General features: G+C 42.1%; 1 protein-coding gene across 21 annotated transcripts in view; it reads right to left on the bottom strand.

The window, feature by feature from the left end:
• The window catches only part of PLCH1 (phospholipase C eta 1), a 210,713-nt gene that overhangs the window by 59,619 nt on the left and 138,155 nt on the right, over nucleotides 1-12,939 (bottom strand). For all 21 annotated transcript variants that reach the window (XM_046647157.1, XM_046647149.1, XM_046647044.1 and 18 more), the window contains one exon: nucleotides 11,494-11,697. In XM_046647157.1, the coding sequence (XP_046503113.1) occupies nucleotides 11,494-11,697 (204 nt within the window). The remainder of the gene's footprint in view (nucleotides 1-11,493; nucleotides 11,698-12,939) is intronic.

Below are 12,939 nucleotides of genomic sequence, written 5' to 3' on the forward strand. Positions count from 1 at the left end.
ACCATCATACAGTGTTACACTGTATACTATGCACTATACTACACAGTACACATCCTATACCATCATACAGTGTTACACTGTATACTATATACTATACTACAAGCGTTACACTGTTCCTTTGGGCCTACAAATGAGGTCCAATGTTCACAGACATCCTCTCGGAAGAGAAGCTCCATCCATCCTTTAACGTGTAGTTGACATTCTATAATTTGCCTTTGGATACAGGTGTGGAAAGGATGAAGAAATGTTTCAAAATAAATAACTTCAACAATTTATATCCTGATGTCCCATCGTGTAGAAGAAAGGGCCTAACAGGGCTCCTCATAAATGAACTAATATCTTTGCAAAAGAATACAAAGTAGACAAGTAATGCGATGCTGACTTGATTATTATGGACATATAAAAATTGCTCATAAAACTACATGGGTCATGAAAGAAGGTGTCCTTTCGCTAATATTTGTTAACACAGGCGGAATATCTTGGTCAAGGATGGTTCTCCCTGCATTTGCTTTTTAGTTCTGACTGCACACCTGTCTGTTAATGAGAATGACAACCCTCCCGATGGTGTGGCATCCTAACCTGTGGCGTTCAGAGCCAAATTCAAAGGGCACTGAAGTTTCCTGTAAGAGCTATTACTGTAATGGGATGTTGGCAAGGTAGAAATCCTCTACCCAATTCCCCTGGCCACAAGACAGCCGGGGTCCGGCATTTGATCACACAGTAGAGGTCCCAAAGCACTCTGACAAAGCATTGTCGGCTCTGAAGGCTGAGCAGCTAACGTGACAGCTTTTCATGCTGGAATTTAGAAACATTCCACCTGATAGCACGCCCAGAGATAAGAGGGAAGGCTGTAAACCGATCACAACCAACAATGCAACATCATCCCCATAATGAGTGGAAATCCCCTGGACAGAACATCCATATTTATTACGCAACTCAGGCTGAAAATCAAGAGAATGAAAGCCCACGTCAAATGTTATCAATTTGATTTGCTGACAAGCCTACTTCACCAAAAAAGACCTGTTAGTCTTCCCCATGACTGCACATCCATCCGACCAAGGACATGACAGCAGCTGAACTAAAGGAGATGGAGCACACATCATCATCAAAATAGAAGGCTGAGAGTGGAGACCTTCTTCAGGTCACAATGCCACGAAGAAACTGTCCAGAATGACGACTCTCCATCTCTAATGTCGTATTCAGCAAACAGTTCTCCAGGAAAATATTTGCAGGACCTGAAATTTTCAATCCATGACCTGCTACATTCTATAAACCAGACTAGTCAAATGCCAGCTGCAGCTGTTTAAGAACAAAAACAACTTCATCTGGGCCCAAGGTAGATAAAGCACCTCTGGGTGTATATACATCCGTGTCTCCAGGTCCAAGCTTCAAATGGGAACTAAGATCTTCACATCACAGGACGACAGGAATTGTTAAGAGAGCAGAGAGGATCATGGCAGCAGATTCTAACTCTTCAGGAACATCTGAATCTTCAGACGCCAGGCCTGTCACCAGACAGGCAAAGTCCTCTTCTGAAGCCAGCCTCCCCTAGTGTGTGCACCTTGCTTCTCAGGCCTTCCTCCCATGACCTGCTGGCCCTCACTGCTCCCCAGGGCTGGTCACGTCTGTCAGCACTCGCTGCTCCAAAAAGCAGGCAGGGTTCCTGGAGAACAGTGGAGTGGGGGAGTCAGACGACCGGGGTTCAAATCCCAGCTCCCTAGCAGTGGGACCTTGAGCCACTTATCCCTGCAAGGTGGGGTGTCTTCTTAAGGAAGTTACTCCAACTCCCTCAGTGTTGTAGGAATTAAATGAGAATGTGTGGAAGTGTATTAGTCAGAACCAGCCCACAAAAGGGCTGCAGAGCTGGGATGGCTCCCTTCTCCCTCCCACAGTTCATTCAAAGCCAAGAAACAACCACAATTTCCAACAAGAAACAGATGAAGTACAAAGCTGACCAATTCTCCCAGAAAAATACAATTCCTCTCCTCAAAAAACCTTCCAGAAATGGTAGCTTGACTTTCACTGTCCAGTCATAGATTACTCCAGTAGTAAGAACCTCAAACCAAATAGGAGAGGAGGGACTTGCTGATGAAGCTGCCGAGGGAGACCCTCGAGGCACGACCTTTAGAATTACACCATGGCTGTGCGTGTTCTCGGCCGACGTGACTATGAGGCACCAGGCAGCTTTCGACAAGGAGGGAAAAGTTGCTTCTTCCTACTACTCTGGCGACCAGCAGACAGGAAGAAAGAAGACACAAGGGAAGGCTGGAGCTCGTACCATCTCCTGCACACTATTTCTGAAAGCTATCGTTTTAAAATTAAAAGACCTTTGAAAACGCTAAGACTGAAAACCATTCGTGTCTGACTATAAATTGTCTTAATCAGATAACTCTCCTTCTTAACATCCCAAACAAGGCTGGAAGATTAGTATGAGCAACTGATCATGGGAACAGGCTAAGCTTGGGTGGGACACAGATTTTGGACAGAGAAACCAGAGAAGACTGGGCACCTGAGGGACCTGAAAAGCAAGAGAAACAGAATACAGGACACAGGTGACGAAACGCAAAACTGCGGGAACCGACTCGCTTCCCAGAGTCGCCAAGTCATTTCCACAATTGGCCCCAGAAAGCGGCACCATTTAAAATGATGGTGACCATCCTACGGCTCGAGGAAGGTGTGTGCCAGGGCCTCCACAATGTCAGACAAGAAAACACGGTGGGTGCTGAGCCAGCAGAGGGCTGACTGGCACCTTTGTTGCTCAAAAAGTTCCTCTTCGTGTTAACCTTTATAAGCATCTTATCACTCAGTTGCCTATGCTGCTCCATGGTCAGTCACCACTGTCAGCAGGCGTCCCCTTATGTCTACACTTCCATGTCTCCCAGCAGAGGTTTCCAGAGAGCCGACTGTGGGGTGGTCGTAACGGACCTGTGTGCAGATAGTCACCAGCGCCCGACTTTTTAAAATGTCAATTTATCTTTATAACACTACTACCACTTTACCACTACTATTATTACAAGGTTACATCTGCTACTTTTGTAGCAGAAAATTCTTCAAACTGACAAAGAAAGGCCCACTCAGATTCCAGTCGCATCCTGCCACCCACTGCTGTGTTCGTTCTCTATACTGTTCCACCAGTCCACTCCTGGGAGCCCCACAAAGCAACTGCCCTGTGCCCACGGACTCTCCGTTCCAACAAACTCTCTTTTATCACCAGGCTGTGCAATTCTCCCTCAACCTCCCCACCCTGTTAACAACCAGCTCACCCTGAGGGTCACCAGGTCCTTTCTCCACAGACGCTTACTGTATAAATCACAGAACCAGGAGGCCTCCCCCAGGCCTTTGTTGCAATTGTTCTCCTACACTCCTAAAAACCCCCCCCACTTTTGAACCTCACTTTATCCAACTCCACCTTTCTGGCATCTTCCAATTGTCTTTCTATGGCTTTCTCTTAGGACTTAAGGGTCTGGTTTATAGTTTTCAGTCTCCTATCAGCCTCCTCTGCGGGTGAAAAGTCCATGTGGGAATCTGCTCCATCTCAGCCTGAACATCCTCAACGCCAGCTTCTCTCTACTTCAGTCATGCCTGCCACGACATGCCCTGGAGATGGTCATCAACTGTATCCCTTTCCCACCTGTAATAATAACCATCTGTTCTTGTCTGTTGTATGTGCGATGACAACTTCCTCCACATTTCTATTTCTTTGAGTCTGTTAGTCTCGCAACCTCATTTTGTGCTCCCTCATTCACTCATCTCCTTCCCTAGACCCACAGAGCTACCATCAGCTACTTCAAAGAGCTCTCGCCAACACGGTGAGGGTGCTTTATACGACCAACAAATCCAGAGGCTGGATCATCCTATAATCTCTCCTCTCTGCTCCTGTAGCCAACCTGTTGGGAATGGTGGCAGGAGTCTCAGCATGCAGATTTTGCACAAGAAAAAGATGATATTTTTAAAGACTGTTTTTGAAATTAGCTAGGCCATCCCCAATTTATCTTGTCAACTCCTTTCCCACTGTTGGCTGGTCTTCTTAAGCCTGCAAGCCAACCCCCCATCCCCCGCACATAGTGGAGGATGCTGTCTCCCACCATCCTGAGAGGAGAGAGGCTACCAGGCAGGAAACCTTTCAAAATCTCTTCCCCCTTATCCCATCCGACAAACCTGTATCCTCATTTCCCCCTCAAAACCTCCCCAACCTGTACCAACAAATCTTCACCTAATGCAGAAAAATGCCGAGTGACTGACCCACAGATCAGTTACCCTCACCTCCCACCAACGCGCCACCACAGCTGTAGGGCGAAGGCCACCACACCCACCCAGCAGTCAGGTGCACCCTGACTGGAGGCTCCATGTCCACCTGACCTGACTTTTCTGCTGCTTGGGACATTTTCAACCATTTCATCCCTTGGGTCCAGCAGCTACTTTGTGCTCCTTGACTTCATTGGCTCCCCTGTCCTTCTGACTTCTAAATGTTGGCTCACTCAAGTCTCAGGTCTTGTTCTCTTTTCCACCCCTCTCTCTAAGGGATCTTGCACACTTTCACAATTTTAACTACCACATAGAAAACTCAGAATTATGGAATCTCTACCTTGCCTGGATGTTCCCACTGAGTTCAGATATTGTTGTCCAACTGATGGATTAAAATGTCCACATTAAAGTTTCAAAGTCACATAAACTCAACCGATGGGAAACTGAACTCATTACTGCTCTGGGATCCCCTGTCGTGTGCAGTGGCATTGTCACTTGTTCCAACCCTTCCCTCCTCACATCATTTACTTGCCTCCCCAGGTCTCACCAAGTTTACTCCTTTAATGTCCGTACAATCACCACCTTCCTCACTCAGTCCAGGCATTTCCCATCCTTGCTGTGAAGCACTGCAGCGGCCTGACCACCATCTTCCTCGCTTCAGCCTCACAGCCCACTGCTCCTCCCTTGCTGCCCGTCCATCTTTCTCAACCGTGAGCCCAATCATATCACTGACGTATTAAAATGACTCACTGCACCCTTGTTACCAAAAGCTAAAGCTGAAACTCTTCACCCCAGCATGAACACCCTTTACGACTGACCCCAGTTGACCTCTGTAGGCTGCCAGATTTCTCACCACATTTTGCCTCACGCTTCACCCTCCATATCACCACTTCTCCACCCTGCATGTGAATCAGCTGCTGTAATTCTCACCATCCTACAGTTTCTACTGTCCACCCATTCTACTTGCAGCAGAAACCATGTCTTACATCTGTGTCCTCACACCCAGGGGCCCACACAAATTTAATAAATGTCAGCTGATTGAAAGACCATGAAGCACCTTGAAAACAAAGTTATCCTAAACCATTTTTGCCATTTGTTTAATCAAAAATTATCTTTCTGAAGCTTCCAGGCTGGGAAACCAGAGCGCTTCCACGTGCCACTGTGCCAGGTCCCAAGCTCCACTAGGAGAGAAGCTCCTTTGTTCAGGACCTGACCCTATGCATCTCTCTATCTGGCTGTTGATGTGTGCCCTTCATTAAAAAAGGAAAGAAGAAAATGAACAAAAAAGAGCAAGAGTAAAAGGGAGGAGAGACTTCATATTAATTCCTCCTTGAAAGTTTAAAAGAATTCACCTGTAAAACTACCAGGGAAGTGATATCAGCATCATGGCAGAGTGAGCTCGTCCCTTAGACTCTGCCCCCTAATATGAAAGAAAAAGGACATTCATAAACCAACAGAGGACACTCATACAATACAAAAGACTTAGGAGAGACCCACACAGCCACATATCTGAAGGTAGAGGTGCTGGACCCCTGGGAGGCAGTGGAAGGAGTGGCGGCAGGCGGAATCTGCAACCAGATACCAAAACTATGCAAAAATACAAATCCACACCATCAAATAGCATGAAGAAATATATTAATACTCCAGACCAGAAGGAAAATGACAAGCACCCAGAAATCAGTCCTAAAGGCACAGAAATTTACAATCTAAATGACAGAGAATTCAAAATAGCCATCATAAAAAAACTCAACAAGTTACAAAAAATACAGATAGTTTAATGAAATCAGGAACAAAATTAATGAACAAAGGGAATTTTTCACAAAAGAGATTGAAACTATAAAGAAAAACCAATCAGAAATGTTGGAGATGAAAAACACAATGAATGAGATGAAGAAAAAATCTGGAGTCATTAAAACAGGGCTGATATTATGGAGGACAGAATTAGCAGTCTGGAGGACAGAAATATAGAAATGCTTCAGATAGAGGAGGAGAGACAACTAAGACAAAAAGGAAATGAAATTCCCTAAGAATTATCTGACTCAATTAGGAAATGCAACATAAGGAATATAGGTATTCAAGAGAGAGAAGAGAGGAAGAAGAGAGCAGAGAGCTTGTTCAAAGAAATAACAGCTGAGAACTTCCCAAACCTGGGGATGGGGCTGGAATTACAAGTAAAAGAAGGTAATAGAACTCCTAATTATATCAATGTAAAAAGACTTTCTCTGAATCAAATAATAGTAAAACTGACAAAAGTCAATGACAAAGAAAAAAATATTACAGCCCTACAAAGGAACCTCTATCAGGCTTTCAGCAGGTTTCTCAGCAGAAACCTTACAGGCTAGGAGAAAGTGGAATTACATATTCAAAATACTGAAAGACAAAAACTTTCAGTCAAGAATACTCTATCCAGAGAAACTATCTGTTAGATAGGATGGAAAATAAAAGCTTTCCCAGATAAACAAACGCTGAGGGAGCTCATTGCAACAAGACTCCCCCCCGCAAAAGAAATGATCAAGAAGTCCCTCATACCTGAAAAAAAAAAAAAGAGAAAGGATTCATGAGCAAGGAGATAAATAGCCAGACAAAATGAGAAAATTTCAGCTCTCTATCAGAACAGGTTAGTAAAGACTTAATTACAACATTAAAGATAAAGGGAAGGAAAACATCAAAAATAAATATAATCGTGTCATTTTAACCACAAACTCACAACACAAGATGGAATAAGTTGTGACAACAATAACTCAGAAGGGTAAGAGGAAAGGGATGGAACCTTAGACTAAGGAAATAAGAGGCTATCATAAAATGGACTATCTCACTTATGAGATCTTTTATACAAACCTCACAGTAACCACTAAACAAATATTCAGAACAGAGACACAAATGACAAATAAAGAGGAAACCATCATAGAGAGGAACCAAACTGAATTGGTAGTCTGAAATACACAGGATGAGAAACAATGGAAATACAGAACAACCAGAAAACGAGCGATAAATGGCAGCTTTAAGCCCTCATAAATCAATAATCACTCTAAATGTAAATGGATTGAATTCTCCAATAAAAAGACACAGAGTAGCTGGATGCATTAAAAACAAGACTCAACACTACGCTTCCTCCAGGAAACACACCTCAGCTCTAAGGACAAACACAGGCTCAGAGTGAAGAGATGGAAGACAATACTCCAAGCTAATGGCAAACAAAAGAAAGCAAGTGTTGCCATACTTATACCAGACAAAGTAGACTTCAAGATAAGAGACAAGCAAGGAGAGACAAAAAAGAGCAGTATATAATGATAAAAGGGACATTCCACCAAGAAGACATAACAATATCTATGCACCCAACATAGGAGCACCAAAGTACTTAAAGCAACTGTTAACAAACCTAAAAGGAGATATTAACAACAACAACACAATAACAGTAGGGGATCTTAATGCCCCACTTACATCAATGGCTAGATCATCCAGACAGAAAGTCAACAAGGAAACAGTGGATTTAAATGAAAAATTAGACCAGATGGACTTAATAGATATACATAGAACACTCCATCCAAAAACAGTCACAATACACATTCTTCTCAAGTGCACATGGAACATTCTCAAAGATAGATCATATGTTGGGAAACAAGGCAAGCCTCAATAAATGTAAGAAGATTGAAATCACATCATGCACATTTTCTGACCATAATGCTATGCAACTAGAAATCAACTACAAGAAAAAAGCTGGGGAAGAGACAAATATGTGGATACTAAACAACATGCCACTGAACAACAAACGGATCATAGAAGAAATTAAAGGAGAAATCAAAAAATATCTGGAGACAAATCAGAATGAAAAGACACCATACCAACTCATATGGGGCACAGCAAAAGCAGTCTTAAGAGGGAAATTCATAGCAATACCACCTTAACAAACAAAAATCTCAAATAAGTAATCTTAAACTACATTTAACAGAACTAGGAAAAGAACAAACAAAGCTCAAAGTCAGCAGAAAGAGGGAAATAATAAAAATTACAGCAGAAATAAATGAAATTGAAACCAAAAAAAACCAGTAGAAAGGACCAATGAAACAAAGAGCTGGTTCTTGGAGATGATAAACAAAATTGACAAACCCTTAGCCAGACTAAGAAAAAAAGAGAGAAGGCTCAAATGCATAAAATTAGAAATGAAAGAGGAGAACTTACAACAGATACCACAGAAATACAAGTGATCATAAGAGAATACTATGAAAAACCATATGCTAACAAATTGGACAATCTAAAAGAAATGCATAAATTCTTAGGCTCACACAAGCTTCCAAAACTGAGTCAAGAAGAAATAGAGAATCTGAATAGACCAATCACAAGAGATTGAAACAGTAATCAAACACCTCCCAAAAAATAAAAGTCTAGGACCAGATGGCTTCTCTGGAGAATTCTAACAAACATTCAACGAAGATTTAACACCTATCCTTCTCAAACTATTCCAAAATATTGGAGAACACTTCCTAACTCATTCTATGAGGCCAACATCACTCTGATCCCAAAGCCAGACAAAGACAACACAAAGAAGGAAAATTAAAGGCCAGTATCACTGATGAACATAGATGCAAAAATGCTAAACAAAATATTGGTAAACCAAATATGGCAACACATTTAAAAGATCACACATCATGATCCAGTGGAATTTATACCAGGGACGTAGGGATGGTTCAACATCCACAAATCAATCAATGTGACACACCACATTAACAAAATGAGGAATAAAAACATCCTGATCATCTCAATAGATGCAGAGAAAGCATTTGACAAGATCCAACAGCCATTTATGATAAAAACTCTGAGTAAAATGGGTATAAAAGGAAAGCACTTGAACATAATAAAGGCCAAAAATGACAAACCCACAGCCAACATCACATTCAGTGGGGAAAAACTGAAAGCCATCCCTCTGAGAAGAGGAACAAGACAAGGGTGCAGACTCTTACCACTCCTATTCAATATAGTACTAGAGGTTTTGGCCAGAACAATTAGGCAAGGAAAAGAAATAAAGGGAATCCAAATAGGCAATGAAGAAGTGAAACTCTCGCTGTTTGCAGGTGACATGATACTACATATAGAAAATACTAAAGAATCCATCATAAAACTATTAGAAATAATCAACTACCACAGCAAGGTTGCAGGGTAAAAAATCAACTTAGAAAAATCAGGGACATTTCTATACTCTAATAAGGAACTAACAGAAAGAGAACTCAAGAACACAATCTCATTTACAATCGCAACAAAAAGAATAAAATATCTAGGAATAAGTTTAACCAAGGAAGTGAAAGACTTATAAAAACTATAAGACATTATTGAAAGAAATCGATGATGACATAAATAAATGGAAAGATATTCCATGCACATGGATCAGAAGAATAAACATAGCTAAAATGTCCATACTACCTAAAGCAATCTACAGACTCAAGGCAATCCCAATCAGAATCCCAGTGACATTCTTCACAGAAACAGAACAAAGAATCCCAAACTTCATGTGGGGCAACAAAAGACCCTGAACAGCCAAAGCAATCCTGAGAAAAAAGAACAAAACTGGAGGCATCACAATCTCTAACTTCAAATTATACTACAAAGCTGTAGTAATCAGCCGGTACTGGTACAAAAACAGACACACAGATCAATGGCACAGAATTGAAAGCCCAGAAATAAAACCACACATCTACGGACAGCTGATCTTTGACAAAGGAGCCAAGAACATACAATGGAGAAAGGAAAGTCTCTTCAATAAATGGTGTTGAGAAAACCAGACAGCCACATGTAAAAGAATGAAGGTATACCATTATCTTTCACCATACACAGAAATTGTCTCAAAATGGATTAATGACTTGAAGGTAATATGTTAAACCATAACACTTCTAGAAGAAAATACAGGCAGTACACTCTTTGACATCAGTCTTAGCAGCATCTTTTTGGACACCATGTCTCCTCAGGCAAGGGAAACAAAAGAAAAAATAAACAAAAGGGACTTCATCAGACTAAAAAGCTTCTGCAAGGCAAAGGAAAACATCAACAAAACGAAAAGACACCCCACCAACTGGGAGAAAATATTTGCAAATCATAACTGACAAGGGGTTGATCTCAAAAATATATAAAGAACTCATACAACTGAACAATAAAAAAGCAAACAACCCAACCAAAAAAATGGGCAGAGGATATGAACTGACATTTTTCCAAAGAAGATATACAGATGACCAACAGACACATGAAATGATGTTCAACATCACTAATCATCAGGGAAATTCAAATCAAAACTACACTAAGATATCACCTTACACCTGTTAGAATGGCTATAGTCACCAAGATAAAAAAACAACAAATGTTCGAGAGGATGTGGAGAAAACGGAACCCTCATACACTGCTGCTGGGAATGCACACTGGTACAGCCACTATGGAAAACAGTATGGAGAGTGCTCAAAAAATTAAAAATACAAATATCATACAACCCAACTATCCCGCTACTGGGTATTCATCCAAAGAACTTGAAATCAACATTTAATGAGACTTATGCACCCCTGTGTTCATTGCAGCATTATTCACAATAGCCAAGACGTGGAAGCAACTCAAGTACCCACTGACTGATGAATGGATAAAGAAGATGTAGTATATATATACAATGGAATACTACTCAGTCAGAAAAAAAGACAAAATTATCCCATTTCCAACAATATAGATGTACCTTGAGAGTATTACGTTAAGTGAAATAAGCCAGATAGAAAAAGACAAACATCATATGATTCCACTTATATGTGGAAGATAAACACATAGACAAAGAGAATAGATTAGTGGTGACCAGAGGGGAAAGGCATGGGCATAAAGGGTAAAGGGGCAGATTTATATGGTGACAAATAATAATGTACAACTGAAATTTCATAATGTTATAAACTATCATGACCCCAATATAATAAAATAAAATAAAAAACACATATATACTTCTGAAAATTGAAAACTCAAAAGGGAAAATTTCCAAATTCTAAGTTTGGTAATAAAAAATTTTCATAAAGAAAAAAAAATCTTTCTAAGAAAAGGTTCATTTTTATCCTCATTTTTCAGGCGCACTTCACCACTGTAGAACCTCTCTCTCTCCCTCCTAATCAAGGTTAAGGGGCCCCAGAGAGCATTATGAGCCAAGAGCGGCCTTACAGGAGCAGACACAGGTCTGACTAGTGAACCCATTTCCCAGTCTGTGTTATTCGCACTGGACGCCCCACAGCCCAGCCCTACCTTCCACGCAGCGGCAGCCCTCCTGCAGCACGCGTGCATACATGTCCGCCCGGGACTGCGACAGCAGCTGGTCCCCGGTCAGGTAGGTGTTATGGGAGGAGGCGATGTAGTAGTTGCACAGTGGCTGCTCCATGTCCTGGAAGACCTCGTGGTGCAGCGGGTTGAACACATCACAGGCCGGGCTGCGCATGAAGCTGGTGAAGCCTTCGGGAGAGAGAGCAGGTGCTGTAGCTTCAGAGACAGTTATGCAGTGCCTGACAGGGGCAGGAGAGGTCAGAGGCTCCGAGGGAGGGTCTCGTCCACCCACAGGGCGCCTCTGCAGGGACACTGGGCAATGTGAGGTTGGCTTCAGGCCAAACAGTGTCAAAAACTGAAACGCCACTTTGGGGAGTAGCAGTTTAAACATAACCCACAGAAACACAGGCTTTTCAATTTTGACTGAGCGGGTGAGGGGGGCTTGCTGCCCAGCTCCCCAGCAGCCACTGGATCAGGCTGTGACTATGCAGTGTGGCCCAATGATGTGGTGCCAGCCATGTTTACTCTAAGTGGAACACTGATCCCATCAGCCGGCAACCTACTGGTTATCACACTGGCCTGAAAAACAGCCCGGCCAGCGCCATGTCAGGCAGCAGGTCAAAGGGCACGCACGGCCAAATTCAGGGTTTGATTGTCTGACTATGAAATTGGTTTGGGAAGATGCTGTTAATAGCCAGCACATTTGATGGCTGTGAAACAGTGCTTAAAGACTGCAGAAACCCTACCAGTTTTTCAAAACATAGTGCCTGGGTAGAAGAGGCACTCACTCGTATGCACACAAATACGGGAAAGCCCCACAAGGACCTAAGTGGGACAATTATTAGGGCAAATCGTTTCAAGGCTTCAAAAATTGTGTCTAAAACGTTATCTGTAAACACCCTCTGAGACTCTGCAGGGTTTCTTCACGCCCACCTTTACGGCTAGAACTTAGAAATCATGTTTAATTCCATCTCTTAAGGTCCCAGCAAGGAAAAGATTCATTTCTTATTAAAGAAAAGGTCCAAATTATTGTATCTTCTCTGGTTGTTTTTAAAATGGTTTTAAATGATATGTGTTATTTATATCCCTTGTCCACGCTGACCCTGTCCAGGGGACTGGAGGCCACAGTCAAGTCGGGAAGATGACCTGTGGCCATGGGTGATGATCTGTTCTGCTGGGACCTGTTTATTTTCCCACAGATTTTAAATACACATAACTTATACACACATGCAGCTATATTCATATTATTTATGGGAAATCCTAGCAGCTAGACTCTGAGTATATAAATTTGTGAGCAAACCACTTATTTCTTCGAGCCTCACCTTCCTCAACTATAAAATAAGTTCATTATATTAAAGACATTTGTGGTTCCAACAACCCCTCCACCGCTACCAACCAGGTAAATCAAGTCTGTTGCCAACATTTTTAAAG

The sequence above is a fragment of the Equus quagga genome, chromosome 1 (genome assembly GCF_021613505.1).
Source record: "Equus quagga isolate Etosha38 chromosome 1, UCLA_HA_Equagga_1.0, whole genome shotgun sequence".
NCBI lineage: Eukaryota > Metazoa > Chordata > Mammalia > Perissodactyla > Equidae > Equus > Equus quagga.